The sequence below is a fragment of the Micropterus salmoides genome, unplaced genomic scaffold (assembly GCF_014851395.1).
Source record: "Micropterus salmoides isolate LMB-PRFRI ecotype aquatic unplaced genomic scaffold, ASM1485139v1 Ms_hic_scaffold_17, whole genome shotgun sequence".
Classification (NCBI taxonomy): domain Eukaryota; kingdom Metazoa; phylum Chordata; class Actinopteri; order Centrarchiformes; family Centrarchidae; genus Micropterus; species Micropterus salmoides.
Genome location: NW_024040817.1, coordinates 1,543,464 through 1,560,036, shown reverse-complemented (window position 1 = coordinate 1,560,036; position 16,573 = coordinate 1,543,464). Strand labels below are relative to the sequence as shown.

The 16,573-nt window shown below is 40.5% G+C and overlaps 1 protein-coding gene across 2 annotated transcripts in view; it reads left to right on the top strand.

Annotated features, from left to right (window-relative positions):
- The window catches only part of LOC119907939 (F-actin-uncapping protein LRRC16A), a 39,372-nt gene that overhangs the window by 11,339 nt on the left and 11,460 nt on the right, over positions 1-16,573 (top strand). Inside the window, exons 4-28 of one of the 2 annotated variants that reach the window (XM_038725645.1) lie at positions 6,340-6,399; positions 6,613-6,734; positions 8,263-8,360; positions 8,453-8,523; positions 8,659-8,732; positions 8,976-9,051; positions 9,283-9,371; positions 9,712-9,806; positions 10,233-10,319; positions 10,411-10,514; positions 10,595-10,672; positions 10,941-11,017; positions 11,143-11,247; positions 11,685-11,754; positions 11,886-11,967; positions 12,061-12,160; positions 12,358-12,412; positions 12,509-12,681; positions 12,974-13,042; positions 13,189-13,282; positions 13,678-13,776; positions 13,856-13,984; positions 14,250-14,372; positions 14,460-14,635; positions 16,454-16,541. In XM_038725645.1, coding sequence (XP_038581573.1) covers positions 6,340-6,399; positions 6,613-6,734; positions 8,263-8,360; positions 8,453-8,523; positions 8,659-8,732; positions 8,976-9,051; positions 9,283-9,371; positions 9,712-9,806; positions 10,233-10,319; positions 10,411-10,514; positions 10,595-10,672; positions 10,941-11,017; positions 11,143-11,247; positions 11,685-11,754; positions 11,886-11,967; positions 12,061-12,160; positions 12,358-12,412; positions 12,509-12,681; positions 12,974-13,042; positions 13,189-13,282; positions 13,678-13,776; positions 13,856-13,984; positions 14,250-14,372; positions 14,460-14,635; positions 16,454-16,541 — 2,394 coding nt within the window. Of the gene's footprint in view, positions 1-6,339; positions 6,400-6,612; positions 6,735-8,258; positions 8,361-8,452; positions 8,524-8,658; positions 8,733-8,975; positions 9,052-9,282; positions 9,372-9,711; positions 9,807-10,232; positions 10,320-10,410; positions 10,515-10,594; positions 10,673-10,940; positions 11,018-11,142; positions 11,248-11,684; positions 11,755-11,885; positions 11,968-12,060; positions 12,161-12,357; positions 12,413-12,508; positions 12,682-12,973; positions 13,043-13,188; positions 13,283-13,677; positions 13,777-13,855; positions 13,985-14,249; positions 14,373-14,459; positions 14,636-16,453; positions 16,542-16,573 lie in introns of those variants that run through there. The other variant, XM_038725646.1, reaches the window with a different exon arrangement.

Genomic DNA, 16,573 nt, shown 5'->3' with positions numbered 1-16,573 from the left:
TGAGGTAGGGCCTGATTTTCCTTATGTTGTATAGATCAAAGCGGCACGACCGAGAGACAGCAGCAACATGGTCTGAAAAGGACAGCTGGTCAAGTTTCTCGCCACCCCGGTTGAAGGCGATAAGCCTTCATCTACGCAGATATGTCCGAGAGACAGTCTGTGATCCGCGCCGAGACGGTGGGGTCGTCTGGCGGGAAGGATAGGTAGAGTTGCGTATTGTCTGTTGCGTATCGTCTCTAGCTCAGGCTTTTCATAGGATGTGTTAGAGAAAGGTAGAAAGTCATAGAATTTCAGCAGGTGCTTTAAATTGATTCTTTATTTAAACATATTTTTGATCTCCTTATTGTTTCATGTGTTTTTACTTCTCACAATGCTTTTTAGTAGTCTCTACCTTTGTTCCTCATATTGTACTTGAGAAAGCCACATAAGTGCTATCTGTATTGTTAATGCTCTCTTTTCCCAGTTCTCTGTTTATCTGACTTGATATTGGAGTCTCTCTCTCTCTCTCCCTCTCTCTCTCAGGCTCTCATGCTCTCTCTCTCTCTCTCTCTCTCTGTCTCTCTCTCTGTCTCTCTCTCCCTCTCTCTCCCTCTCTCTCTCTGTCTCTCTCTCTCTCTCTCTCTCAGGCTCTCATGCTCTCTCTTTCTCTCCCTCTCTCTCTCTCTCATGCTTTCATGCTCTCTCTCTCTCAGGCTCTCATGCTCTCTCTCTCTCTCTCTCTCTCAGGCTCTCATGCTCTCCCTCTCTCTCCCTCTCTCTCTCTCTCTCTCCTCTCTCTCTCTCTCTCAGGCTCTCAGCTCTCCCTCTCTCTCCCTCTCTCTCCTCTCTCTCCCTCTCTCTCTCTCTCTCTCAGGCTCTCACGCTCTCTCTCTCCCTCTCTCTCTCTCTCTCGCTCTCATGCTCTCTCTCTCTCAGGTTCTCATGTTCTCTCTCTCTCAGGCTCTCATGCTCTCCCTCTCTCTCCCTCTCTCTCTCTCTCTCTTCAGGCTCTCACTCTCTCTCTCCCTCTCTCTCTCTCTCTCGCTCTCATGCTCTCTCTCTCAGGTTCTCATGTTCTCTCTCTCTCTCTCTCAGGCTCTCATGCTCGCTCTCTCTCAGGCTCTCATGCTCTCCTCTCTCTCCCTCTCTCTCTCTCTCTCTCTCAGGCTCTCACGCTCTCTCTCTCCCTCTCTCTCTCTCTCTCGCTCTCATGCTCTCTCTCTCTCAGGTTCTCATGTTCTCTCTCTCTCTCTCTCAGGCTCTCATGCTTTCTCTCTCTCAGGCTCTCATGCTCTCTCTCTCTCTCTCTCTCTCAGGCTCTCATGCTCTCTCTCTCTCTCTCTCTCTCTCTCTCTCTCTCTCTCTCTCAGGCTCTCTTGCTCTCTCTATGTCTCTCTAACCGGATGTAAACACCTCCCACCATATGCAGACATCTGATAGTTTTACCCACAATGCAGCTGTGAGAACACACTCTGTGGGAAAGGAAAACAGCGACAGGAAGAAAAGTTCAACCTGGAGGGCCAGAGAGAGAGAGAGAGAGAAAAAAACATGCTTGAAACAGTAAAAACAAACCTTTTTCATGAAAACTGTAAATTGTAAAGTGCAGAATAATGAAAATAGTGACACTTTATTTAATAAAACTTTTACAACAGGATAAGAAGTTAAGTCTACCCTATTTGTACAAGATGTAATAACATACACCATAACAAAAAAACATTTACAATTAGACCGAAGCCAGATCTCGTGAATGTCCTAGTTTTAAGCGTCATAAACTGCCTTAGAAATTGTGGGTTATAACAGTTTTTAAAATTGCTGATGCTGTTTACTTTTTCTCAGCCTCTAATGGTTCCCTGGTAACTCTCCAGGATTTCTTGGCTTCTTACTAATAAGTCTGTGAATCACACCAGACAACATATAAATAAGTGGGAAAGTCTGATTCAGAGTGAAACCAGGCACTGGAGTTTGTTAAATCTGAAACTAACTCCTCTTCCCCTGCAAAAAATAGAATTTCCTGGCCATAAAGTGTCATTTCATTTTCTATTTAAATTTTCTTTAAGGTTCCAACCATATTGGCTTTGAAATGATCCTTGGCGGCAGTGAGAAATCACCGTTGAGCCACGTTGCAAAACAAAACATTTTGGGACTAGAAAACTTTGAGTTAATCGCAGTTCTGTAGATGTTTATCTCAAGTCCAAATTATACTTCTGAATGCGCATTGGCTATGAGGGTGCATACACCCAATATGCTACTATATACTGTTTGTTTTTGGACTTTATACCCCCCTTTAGTTGCAAATTAAACAACATTTTTGAGTAAATTCAAGATAATAACAAACGTTTTGGAAAAATCATCAGATGGAAACAGATTGAGATATTGTGCAATAATGTAGGCCTTGCTGCTCCAACTAGTACTGAGTTAAAAGTCTGGAGAGCTTAATTACACAGAAATTATAACGTAAAGTCAGTAAAATGAACTGATTTCTTTATCTCTTCTACATAGTCTCATTGGATGTACTAGTGTAAATTAAAGTTCCTTAAACAGGAACGCTACTTCAGTTTCCTAAAAGCCACCAGATCTCTAGAATTTGTTGTTTTTGAGGGTTGATGAGTTATGAAATGACCCCATACTATTGAGACTCATTTCTCTGCTCTATAGAAATGATCAGCCGTGTTTACTTCAGCGTTTTTTTTTTATGTGCATGTTCAAGTATCTCAGCTGTTTCCGCTGTCAGCGACTTTCCAGATATTCCCATAATATGTGGAGACATGGCTGGTAGCAGTTTGCCCTCTCTCTCCATTTTTCTATGATCAATGGTCCTCAGGTCCACGCCACTGGTTTGGAACACATACGTCTTGTTTATCACAGCCATGTGTAAGTCAACTATTGCAGTGTCTAAGCTTGCCGTAGCCTGGGGCGAGTTCTATCTCCAAACGTTTTGCACTGCTTTGCAACCTTTTCGGGTTGAACGACAAGTTTCCTTGCAACGTTGTGCAACGGGCTTCGAGGTACGTTTACTTCTGTTTGGTGGGCGTATAACAGGTGTTACCCAATCAGCTGTTTGTAAACACAAACCTTGTGTTGTGTTGACAAACTTTACACAACAGGGTTTTCAAGGAACCAGGAAGGAACGTTTTGTCGCCGCAGAACTCGCCCCTGGTTTATTCGCTCCAAACCAGCTGATGAAAACACACCTATTTCGCATTTACCTTTAATCATTATTTTTTTTGCGACATTTCAAAAGTCTGCTTAAAATTTGCATGACAATTAGGTGGAAACATGACTATTGATTAACTTTAGGAAACACTTTGCCTGTCAACAGCCATGGGGCCTTGCAGTTTATTTTAAAAAAATGTTATTTATATACACAATATGTTGCACACAATGAATACAGCGACACTCACACATGAAACTTAGATAACCCTTGAATAAAATCTCTTGAACTCCATCTGCCAGCTGACCCCTGATCTGTTGTTCTAAAGTGGGCCAGTGTTTTTTTTTTTTCCAGCTCTGTGTGTTTGTGTGTGTGTGTGTGAGAGAAAGTGAAACAGAGGGAGGTTTGTTCCTCAGTGTGTGTGCTATCCGGGCAGAGAGAGGCAGCAGAGGGAGAAAAAAAGACAATGGAGGAATCTAACAGCTGGCAAGGAAAGGAGGGGAGGGGGCACTCTTTCTCTATGCCCCTCGCCCTCACTCTCTTTCTGTTTCACGCTCTCACTCCTCTGTAATTTTCTCACTGTTTTTTTTTCTAGCAGAAACAGTAAATAAAAGACCAACTTTATATCTACACCCTCTTCTTTCCTCTTTCTCAAACTTTTTTTGTCTTTTAACTTTATCTCACAATCTATTATTTACTCTCTTATTCCATCTTTCACTTTCTTTTTAATAATCCCCCTCTTGCTGCCTCTCCCTGACTTTGTTTTTCTCCCTTTTTCCCCTCCTTTTCACTTGCTCTTTTGGCAGCAAGTTAAAAGTCCACTCTCTCTCTCTCTCTCTCTCTCTCTCTCTCTCTCTCTCTCTCTCTCTCTCTCTCTCTCTCTCTCTCTCTCTCTCTCTCTCTCTCTCTCTCTCTCTGTGAGGTTGTGAGTCCAGACATTTGTTCTGCAGACTATTTGTAGCTTGTGTTTTTACATTCCTTATTTTTCCTTATGCCCTGGGTTTGTTCAGGTTGTTGTTAATAATAATAATAATAATAATAATAATAACCAGCTTCAAGAGACAACTCTGTTTCTGATTAATTTACAACTCAATTCACAACTGTGTGTCATGGAGGAGCATTGGAGAGATGTTTATAGTAGATAGTATTATTGATAATATAGATATTATACGCTTTTAAGGTGAATACTCTGTAAGGGAAACATGTTTCCACAGTCAGCTGTCTTGTCTTAATCTCTCATCTTTACCACAAAACTCCAAAGCGTGTTGAAGCTCGACAAGTCCACCTGAGCAGTATTTTACTTAGCTAGCTGGCAGCAGGCTTTTTTAGCAGAGATGTTGATTTTAAAAGGAGACTTTCTAACTTTAGAAGCACATAATAATCTTAATTTTACAGTAAAATTTATAAGCATTTGTTAATTTATTTCAATCCACACAGGTGTTTAGTCGCTACAGGTCTTGTATGACCAGTAGCATATGATGGCTAGTGTTAGATAATGTTAGCATTTTGCTGGATAATAGATTTTTCTTCAGTTAGCTGACTTTGTGACTCTTCTTTACTTGTACCACTGTTACACTGCGTTTAAACGTTTACCATAATCCTGTAATTGTCAGTTAAAGCCACATTGGCTGTTCAGCAATAGTAACGTTCTGAAGGTTTGCTTGATAAAAAAAACAGGATCAAACGTGTGCAAACACTTGAATATTCCAGCCATATGTTATAGTTGAACACCTCGTTCTGAAACCATGGTTTCAGTCTTTCCACCAGATGTTGAACCTTCTGCAGAGATTTGCTTTCATTTAGCCACAAGAGCATCAGTGACATCCAACACTGATGTTGGGTGATATGATTTTGGTGTTTCAGTTCATCGCAGAGGTGTTTGATGGGGTTGAGTTTAGGGATCTCTGCAGGCCAGTCAAGGTATTCCACACCAACTGGGAAGATCTTCATGGAGCTGACATTGTCATGTTGAAACAGGAAAAGGCAAAACATAAAGTGTTGCTTTATAGTTGAAAGCATACTATTCTCTAAAACATCAATGTATGCTGGAGTATTAATCTTTCCCTTCATTGGAAGGACCAAAAGTATGTGTGTCCATGTTCATTAGAAATGTTGGCCAGTCAGATGTCCTAACAAAGCAGTTATGGCTGGCTGCAACCTTCAGCCCTATTAAATTCAGTTGTTGTTCTGAAGTACAGCTGTGTGCTCAAATACCAAACAACCAATGTAATCTCCACTTCTCCAGTGATTTTTTTTTTCTTTTCTTCTTTTACTTTGATGTGTCAAATAAAGGCATGAACTAGATCCTGATCGCAAAATGAGGCTCGCAGTATCATCAGCTGATATGAGCTAATTGCAGATATATCGGTGTTTGTAACAGCTGATAAATGACAATTATAAAAGAAACGGAGAGACGGAAGACGGATCCTTTGGTAAGAGTGTTGTTGTTGCATAGTTTGTCCACCGAAGGGCACTCTGCAACTTCCCCACTGGCAACACACAAGTTTGGAAAGCCAAAAATCCACCACAAAACACAGTAATCAACTGACATGATCAGCTTTTGTTCAAAGTACTATTTCTAACAATAAAGAAGTTTATTTTTAAACTGCTTTATGTGTTGTTATCTCAGTGAGGTCACAAATAAAGAATAATCTTTGTTTATGTTGTGTGATATATTGGAAAATCGTATTTTTAAAATCATCAAAATTGATATCAGTCTTGAAAATCCCATATCGGTCGGCCTCTAACGTGAACCCAAAAACCCTGTTTATATTTGTGTCCTTATATTGTGTCCTGTTTGTGGAAAAAAGCTTCACATTGTTGAAATGAATGTACTGTGTAATGGAACACAAGCTTCATACATTAAAAACCAATACAGTTAAGAGTGTGTGCATCCAGTTAGTAAAAGATTTTACATTCACGCTGTCTGGTTAACGTTTCCTGGGAAAATCCTCTGGTTCTCAGGAGAAGGCAAATTAACCAGTTTAGGTTTTTGGAGATCAAGCTCTCCTTTGGGACACATTACTTTTCATTTGTGATTTGTTGAAGCAAAAAAAAAAAAAAAAACACCACAAAAAGCCAACAGGCTGTTTGCCCAAAACAACATGTTCCCCTTCTAAATGCTTCTTTAAATAAGATTTCGAAATACAAGATTAACTTGAAATGTTTATTGTTGAATTTCATAATATGTCTTGTCTGGCTTGCTTCAGGTTGAAAACTCCTTCAGCTACCTGGATATACAGGGAATCAGCAGCAACAAGCCCACTCAGGTAGCCTACACACACACACACACACACACACACACACACACACACACACACCTGGACTTAACAGTTTGAACCGCCATTTGTTTGACACTGCATCTGCTTCTCTTTGGTGGTGGTCTTTTTAGAACAGGTAAATTAATAAGAATAATTAGTTGCAGCTTAACCGCACTCCTAGTTGTTCATTTCATGTTCCTTTGCATATGTCGCCCCCTGCAGTTGGTGTTGGAGTATGAGCGCGGTCCATGGAGCCTCCTGCTGGGCTCAGTGGAGGAAGTGGACGAGGTGATCGCCTACATCGGCAGCTGTCTGCACCAGATCTGCCCCGCCGGCTCACCTGTGTAGGTACCAAGTAAGAGGAAGGAGACAGGGGAGCACGTCAGTGGCTCTCAGAGGGTTGACAGAACGGAATAATCAAACTGTCTACACTGGCCTTTAAATGTTTATTAAGAGACTAGGCATACTTTAACATCATGTGCATTCTTAAAGATAAAATTGAAAGTTAAAGTAGTTGTTTAATGGTAAAGAAAGATGATATGACTTGTGAGGAATGTGTACAAGTGTGAGGACTAATGTGAAAAATGATTATTGTTACGTCCCGACACAGGTTCAAGTTTTAAAGTAAAGTTTATTATTATCGGGCAGCAAAACAGAAAGCGATCTCCACTGGAGAAAACAGTCTGGAGGCAAAAATAGGGGACTTAATAATTACAACAAAAAGTATAAGTAAATAACAAAAAGAAACAAGATTAGTAGCCTACATAACAATCAACTGTCTGTGTCAAGAGCCTGCTTGAAAAAAACCCACCTCCAAACCAAACCAGAGCTCACCAGAGCCTAACCGGACCATATCACCTGCACCTTGACGCAGCAGGAGCTCGCTGCGTTCCACTGTGGAGCACAGCACAGCACACATGGCGACACACTCCCGTTCAACTTTTCCATCCTCGAGGGCTCCTTATTTCTGCAGCTGATTAGCGACAACCAGCTGCAGCCGCGAGAATGACGTCACGGTACCGGCGCATACCTGGAGAGAGAGAGAGAGAGAGAAAGAGAGAGGGAATACAGACCACAAACACTAACCCCAACACAGGACCTCACGGGACATAACAGTTATGTTTTGGTGAAAAGTGGGAATTTGAGGAAGTGAAAACATTAGCAAAAATAAATACTTGAACAAATAAAACAATTTTTTTGGAGCATTAGTAAGGTAAATTGTAACTTGTTTACTGTTACGTTTGATGTCATATAAGTTGTGTGTTTTCAGAAGGGCGCGTGCGTGTAATCAGCGGAAGCTTCGTTTTTTTACAATATGGTTTTGTTGTTTACGATTATTTTGCCTGGTCATATGTTGGATTATTTCCAGATAGAAATACATTTTAAAAAAAACTAATGCTTTTATTTTATTTAATTAATTATATTTTTTATTATCAGGGATAGTTCATACTTGCTTAAATAAAGAACTGAATTCATTATTAGTCTACCAACAGAAAATAAGTCTGCAGCATTTTGAAAAATGAGAATTATTGAGAATTATAATTATAAACTTGATTGATTGAGCAAGACAATACATCTGTATAATGATCGATCATGAAAATGGTTAAGAATAAGCTGTTCCTTGTTGGTTGCTGCCCTATTGATTCTGATTCCCTGCTTCTTTGTCTTTTTATTTGTGTTGGATACAGTTTTGTGTTTTCAGTTTGTGAAGGTTATTGTCAGTGTCTTCCTTTCTGTCTTTACGGATATGAAGTGCATGGAAAGTTTCTCCTCTTAGATTTAGGTCAATACTAGAAAATGTTATTAGATGTTTCTCTTTTTTTTTCCTTATCCCCTGTTCTCTTCCTCCCTCTCTCTCTCTCTGTAAGGAAGAAAGATGATGAGGAAGTTGAGTTTGAAGCCCCCAGAGAGGACGGCGACACTTCGGGCCATCTGGGAGGAACAGAGCTCCGCAGATCTGGGACCCTGCGGTAAATCAGCTTTAAAATGTGAAAAATAAGTGCAGTCAAATGTTTGTAGTGTCTGTTTTTAAGTGTTAAAAGTTGTGTCTTGACTCTTTCAGGCGGTTTTTCTCATCAGTACTGGTGTGTGTCTGATTACCTGGGTCTGCCGTACAGAGAGGAGGTCCAGTGGGTCGGTGCTGCGTCTTTTTCTTTTTTCTTTTATTTCTGTTTTCATATACGTTGTTATGTTTCCTTTTTTTGTTTTACGAAGAAGATTTGTTTTTCTGTCTGCCTTCTCACCTGTTGTCATCTTCACCTCCTTCAGGATGTGGACACCATCTATCTCACTCAGGACACCAGAGAGCTCAACTTGCAGGACTTTATTCACCTGGAGAACAGGTACGTACACTGGGCAGCACCATTGTGTATAGTTTGTGTGACTTGCACATTATACACATACATCTAGTTACATTATGTTTTTTTGAATCAGTGTTTTGTATTTTGTTTTTTTGGATTTGAATGTCACACTTTTTGAAAACGTAAAGTTTATTCTTATTGTCACTCCTGAGAATATCATGGCTGACAGCTGTTTCTGTAAGCTTTTTTTGTTTGTTTTTGTTTTTGTTTTTTCCCCCCGTGCAGGGATCTGGTAACGATCATCGCAGTTTTGGAGTACAACCAGTGGTTCACTAAACTCTCCGCCAAAGACTACAAACTGGTAACATTGATACAAACAACTGTACACCACGTTGTCTGTTGTTTAATATTAAAAAAAATTAATAAAATAAATGTGCAAGTAGAAACTATTTGATGTCAGCAGATGGAAGTGAACTACGACCTCCAATAGCTGAAACAAAAACCATCGGAAATAAAATAAATATTTAAGACCTGTGTTTTTGTGTGTGTGTGTGTGTGTGTGTGTGTGTGTGTGTGTGTTTCTGCCTTCCAGTCAACAGATGTGTGCGACCAGATCCTCAGAGTGGTGGCTCGATCCAGCCGGCTAGAAGAGCTGGTGCTGGACAACACTGGACTTAGAAGGTCAGAGGTCAAATAATAGAACCGGTGTTCTGGTCTTACTAGTCAAATTTCTTTTATCTGATTCTTAGTATTTACACTTACAGTAAGGGTAAATAAACTGTTTGCTAAAGTCCATTTAGGATATCAAATGTTTGTACAGTCATGAAAAATCGGGAAAAGTCAGGGAATTTGAAAATGGTATGGAAATAAATAAAAATGTGTGTGAACCTTGAATGTATGTTTGTTTTTTTTTTTTTAGCTTGTTGATTGTGCGTGCTGAGAGGTGAGATGTTATAAACGTCACATACTCGCTAAACCAGGTCACTGATTGTGACATTTTGTTTGTCTTTCTCCTCTTCAGTGATTTTGCTCAGAAACTGGCCATCGCTCTGTCGCACAACCCCGCCTCCACGCTACACACACTCAACCTGAGCAACAACTCACTGGAGGACAAAGGTTAAAACATTTGCTCTCACACACACACACACACACACACACACACACACACATCCTGTACTCTGTTTTCATTGTGTAAACAGGTTGTGGCATGAAAAAATGGGTTATCTATGTGTCCTTAAAAGTTTTAAAACAGATGCAGAGAAGATATTCCTCATTATATGACACATTGATTTATAGTTTTCAATGGTTTCTTCCTTAAAATACAAAATATTTGATTCTCATTCACATCCACTTTTCTAAAGTTAGAAATAATTTCCATTGACAAGCTGTGTAATTATTGCTCCTCTAATCATCATTTCTTGTTGAATAAATTTTATTAAAAGTATCTCTGATGGTTTACATTTTGGCTTTCTGAAACATGCAGATACTCTGGCTGTGTTCAACTTTAAAATAACTTCAATGACTGTTTGTCATTTTCTGCAGGTGTTTTTGTTCTAAGTGCTCAACTTGCCAAACTGCCCATGGGTCTTAAGTCCCTGAACCTCTCCAGAACCTCCATGTCTCCTAAAGGTAAACGCTCAGAAAAATCAAAGATGTAGTAATGCTTCATTAGTGTCCTGAATTATTTATTCAGGAGAAAATGTTTGTCATTTTTTCGCAGGTGTGAACAGCCTCTGTCAGGCTCTCTGTGCCAACCCAGCTGTCACCTCCACCCTTACACACCTCGACCTGTCGGGAAACTCTCTCAGAGGCGACGACCTGCCGGTACCCCACAGATTTTCAGAAAACACTGATGTTGTTCAATGTTTGTGTGGATGTCTAATGTGTTTTTGTTTTCTGCACAGAATCTGCACAACTTCCTGAGTCACTCGAACTGCCTGGAGACTCTGGATCTGTCCAACAGTGACTGCTCTCTGGAGCAGGTAAACAGGGCTCACACGAAAACAAAAATACATAAACTCTTTCAAGACTTTGAGGTGCTGAAATACATGATTAACAGCCTCTTTCTAATAACCAATGATTTTCTTTTACAGATCATAGTAAAGGAAGTAATAACAAGTTAATATTCCTCACAGTAGTGCTCTTCATATTCTGTAAGATGTTAAGTTGAGCAGAGCCTGTTTTTAGCTTAGTAGATTTTTTAAGCAGTTTCAGCCTCTTTTGCTAAAGTTCAGTTTTGTGTTTTTTTAGGTGTGTGCGTCTCTGCTTAAAGGATCTTTGAAGCATCTTTCTGTCCTCAACATGTCAAAGACGGTCTTCTCTCAAAGGTCAGATATTAAACTCACAACCATCCTTGTGAAAAGTACTATTACTTTTTCAACATACCATTGGCTTGAGGCTACGTTCGCTTATCGTCAATATTTTTAACATGTCTCTCCTCACATTCACACAGGAAGTGTAAAGAAATCCCTTCTACCTTTAAGCAGTTCTTCAGCTGTGCTCAGGCTCTGAGCTCGGTCAATCTGTCGGGAACCAGGCTGCCTCTGGAGGCTCTGAAGTAAGAAAAGATCCACTGAAACGCACAGCAGTAAAACAGTGTTTTAGTTTTCAGGTTCATTTCCTGTAGTCTAAAACAGAATCAGAGTGTGTTAGATTGCAACACATTTATAGTTTTGGCTCAAACTATGAAGTATGAGAAAGTTTCATGACTTGATAGATTTTATAGCATACGGATATTATAGCAGTTAGCTCATTAAATCAAGTTGCCATTTTGCATGATTCTTCAAGTCATACAAGGGGAAAAACATGGAAAGGAAACACGGATTAAGAGAAGAAAAACTAAAACAATGCAGCCATGAGTCAGAGTAACAGGAATTACTTTTTTTCTACCTTTTAGTTTTTCGAAAATATTAAATATCAAGCTCAAGCAATGACCCTGCTTTCTGAAAGCTGTTGTTAAACTGACTGATGAGTCACTGGCTTTTCTGTCTGCAGAGCATTGTTGTTGGGGCTCGGCTGCAACCCGAACCTCAGTGACGTGTCTCTGGATCTCAGTTGCTGTGAGGTAAAACTGACATTTCAACATAAATATTATAAATCTGTTTAAATCCATGCAAAGGTAGAAAATGAAGAAGCACATAGACAAATCCTTTAAGTATCTATTGAGCCCTATTTCTGACCCTCTTTTGCACTCAGCTGCGTTCAGGAGGCTCCCAGATCTTAGAGGGTTGTGTTGCTGAAATTCCCAACATCTCCAGTCTGGACATTTCTGACAATGGTATGCAAGACATTTTATACTTTGAACAGCTCTGATGGCGCTGTATTGACTTTGATCATGGCCTGGTTAATGTTTCTGTGCTGCTTTGCTCAGGTCTGGACATGGATCTGACCACCCTGCTGGTCTGGCTGGCCAAGAACCGCTCCATCAGACACCTGTCACTGGGAAAAAACTTCAACAACATCAAGTCCAAGTGGGTGACAAAGTGACAGCAAGTACTGTATAATATTCCGCCACTCCAGCTGTATTAGTTTATATTAAAGAATTAGCAATTAATAATAAATGAAAGAAAAATATTAATGCAGTGGTGGTTGTTGCCGTGTCATGTCTTTATTTAGTTACTCAATACACAGTTACACACGTTTTAATTGTCTGCTGATGTTTCTTCAGAAATGTGGCTCATGTCCTGAACAACCTCGTTCACATGATTCAAGAGGAGGAATCAGTGAGTGAAGCCTTTCGACATCCTGTTAAATCTTTTAATGTTTCTCGTAAACAGATGAACTTTCTGTCAACCTTCCTTTTTTTCTTTTTCCTGCAGCCGCTGACCTCGCTGTCCCTGGCTGATTCCAAGCTGAAGGCCGACATCTCCATCGTCCTCAATGCACTGGGCAGCAACACCTCTCTGACCAAACTGGACATCAGTGGAAATGCCATGGGAGACATGGGGGCCAAGATGCTGGCCAAAGCCCTGCAGATCAACACCAAACTCAGGTAAAATAGGAGAAATGATCATTTTTCACCAAAAGTTTGGGAGCTGTGTCGGGTTGTCAGAGAACTCTGCAAAGAGATGGCAAGGGATGATAAAAGGATAAAACATTGATGAGTTCAGCTCTCTTAGGAGAGAAAGTGATATTTAGGTGTAGAAAGAGGCCTACAATATCATTTTAAAGAGAATTTAGTGTGAACTTTGTTGAAATGTTAACAAATTAGAATGCTTAGTTTCATATGGTCACTAAGCACCAATGTAACATCCTGATTAAATAACTTGTATATGTGTCTACAGGACAGTAGTGTGGGACAGAAACAACATCAGCCCTCAGGGTCTACAGGACGTCGCTGCTGCTTTGGAGAAGTAAGTATGAAGCAGTCTGTGAAGGTATTTTTCGTTCAGGGACAGAGTCAAAGAAGCTGTTGTTTCATGCTTTAAGCTCTAGCCTGACTATGTACTAGGATTGAGGTATAAGTCATGTTAATTCTCTTTTTTTATCTCCCCTTCAGAAACTATACCATTCGTTTCATGCCTGTTCCCATCATGGATGCTGCTCAGGCACTGAAGGCGAGCCCAGAGAAGACAGAGGATGCCTTACTAAAGGTTGTTTTAGTTTTTTTTACATATGGGTCAATGTAGATTTTTGCAGTTTTGTAAATTAGAATCAAAAGGAGCTTTATTGCCAAGTAGTGTTTTACACATACAAGCAATTTGCTTTGATGATAAGGTGCTACACGTAGACAAACAGTTGACATAAATAAATGTAGAAATATATAAATATGGAATAGACGATGCAAGTTATATAAGAATAATAAAAAGAATAGAGAAAAATAATTCGACTATTTGCAGAGAAAGAACAACTATGCGGATATTTACATGTGCAATATTCCAGGTTTGTTATGCATGTTATATTTGTTATAAAGAGTACTCTCTAACCTTCACTGGATTGTATTAAAAGTATTAAATTTCTGAAAGTAATTTTGTGTTTGGTGATGCAGATGGAGCAGTACCTGCTGAGGAACCATGAGACGCGTAAATACCTCCAGGAGCAGGCGTACAGGCTGCAGCAGGGAATAGTCACCACCACCACACAACAGGCAGGCACAGCAACACACAAACAGATTTAATTAACATAGTACTTTTCACTGACTGACCTCTAACCTCTCTGTGATGCAGATGATGGACATGATGTGTGTGAAGGTGCAGGACCACCTGAACTCTCTGAGGTTCACAGAGATCAACTCGGTCCAGGAGGACATGAAGGTGGCGCAGAACCTCATGAAAGATGCCCGGAACTCCAAGACAGTAAGAAGACCTGCCTCTTTTGAATATATTTGAACACCAATGACAACCTCGTGTAACGCCTGCTGTAGCCTTACAACAATAATTTCACATGTTTTCGATTTAGAGCAGTAAGCTTGCTAATTAAAGGAGAACTAAACTAGAGATTTAACCCATCCTCTTCCACTAAAATGTTTAAAATGCAACTTGAGTTCAAGCTAAATAGACATTTATTCTCTTTTCTCTCTTTTCTCTTTCTCCCCCTTTCCCATAATCTCTGCACCTTCAGCTGCTCCCCAACCTGTACCACCTGAGGGGAGGGGGGTCTTTGGGAACATATGTTGGCGCCATTCAGGACAAACTGGAGTCGATGGCTGGAGAGGTGTCCAGAGTGATGGACGAACAGCTGCAGGTACTGAAATGAACTCACTGAGATGCTGTTTTTACGTACTCTAACAGCAACATGCAGTGTTCTGTACTACTAACCCGTCCTCCCCAGACAATGCTGGTGTCCATGGTGGACTCTGCTGAGGGTCTGTGTCCTCACGTGATGAAGAGGAGCAGCCTTCGCCAAGAGCTGCTGAAGGCTGGATCGGGGAGAATGACCATTCCTCTCGGCTTCGTCACCAACACGCTGCTGGAGCAGTCCGGGGTCGACATCATCAACAAGATCAGGTCTGATCTGGTGTGTGTGTGTGTTTACAGGGTTAGCTTAGCTTAAGCATCATCAGGTCTTTGGTTATTGAGTTGTAAGGTGTTGCCCTTATCTTACAGAGATCAGAATGGTTTCCAAGAGAACAAGTCCAGTATTAAGATACTGCAGCTGATGTATGGTTTTAAAATTGAAAAATATGATGATGTTCTTTCCAGATATCAATACATGATTCCTCCCAAAGGATTCAGCAGCATGTTTTGTTAACTTAACATGAGTAAAAAACATCAGCTATGGTCAAGTTCAGTTTATACCAGAGGTCTTGGTATTTTGGTGGTTTAGGTATTCGAACTATATGATAACTGTTTTACAGATAGACCCACCAACGAAAGTAAATAATTGACATGAGCCAGAGTGGATCTGAAGGAAATGAGCACCAGTGATGAAACTATCTTAACAGAATAATTACTTGAACTTGACTTGTGCTTGCAACAGAACTGAGTCTTGAAAAGTGGTTTCTAGTGTTGTGGTAATCGAGACCAGTCTTGATCTCGAGACCGAACCACTTTTTGCTGGTCTTGGTCTCGTCTCGACCACATTTGCACTCGGTCTTGTCTCGGCCTCAGACATTGAGGACTCAGGATTTTATTTCAAGACCAGTCAAGACCATAACATTGGGAATATCAATAAATTGCTTGTGCATTGTCTGATTTATTTGTTAACATCCTAACTTTGATTGGATGTAAAGCTTCAAATGTAACCAATAACCCTAATTAAAAATGTGTTTTTCCCGTTAACAATTGTCACCCCTCCCCACGAGTGTAAGCATGGAAAAGGAGTGTTGAAAAAAGATGCTTACAATGATTTTGAGCCCTTAGTGTTGGTATGTGTGTGTTTTAGTTCTAGTCCACACGTACACGGGTATTTTCATAACCGGAGTTTTAAACTCCTTCACTTAAAAAAAAATCTCTGTCTACATGAAAGCGCAAACATGCTATCAATCGCTTTCAAGAGCGTGCCAAACCACCAGGTGGCAATTTGACCCTAACCGTAAAGCCATGTTGGACAGTCAGAGCCTAACAAAATTGTACACAAAGCAGGCAGTGGCGAACAATCTGACATCAAACGCAGCAGATAGCGGCGCACACTCTGACATCGCAAGGCAAGAACTCCGGTTTTACTGTCTACTTTCGTCAGCGCATCATCAGGACCCACATGGGGAAATCAAATTGACAGAACGTTTCTGATCTTTATCGGAAAGAGCTCAAGGAGAAATAAGTTATTGCAAGCATGATGAGTAATATTAGACCGCAAATTACGCATGGCTTATACAGATCAAAGATCGCTGAACACATGTCACAGAGTTTGATGTTGATGTTATTTCTGTTTAGTTGACCTTGTGTTGTTACTATCCTGCTTTATAATTGCTTTATCAATAAACCTGCACCCATGTATAAGCATGCAAGAGCCCTGACGTGCACATGTATGTGACATTTGGGAGCAACAGTCATCTGTTAAACGTTATGCTGCCATCATCTGTGATTTGTCTGTAAGCATTGAATGTGAATTGCTTTTGTGAAACGGGCTTCAGTCCGACAGAAGATGTAAACAAAGTCAGGACCTGGGTATGAGATGTGGTTTGGGTCAGGTCGGGTCCTACTGTGGATCTGCCTGAATGCCTCTAGTTAACACTGAACACTAAAACAGCACCTGTAAACAAGACACTGGCAGGTACCCCATTATTTGGACAGTCTTGTAACACATCATCTTGGTCAGTTGGAGATTTTGAAAACTAAATGTAATTTTCTGATCTGTGTTGTGTCTTATTCGTGTTTTGTCAGTGAAGTGAAGCTGAGCATGGCATCGCTTCTGTCTGATCGCATCGTGGATGAGATCCTGGAGTCTCTGTCCAGATCCCAGCATACTCTGGTTAGTGTCCTCTCTGCTTGTCTGTCTGTCTT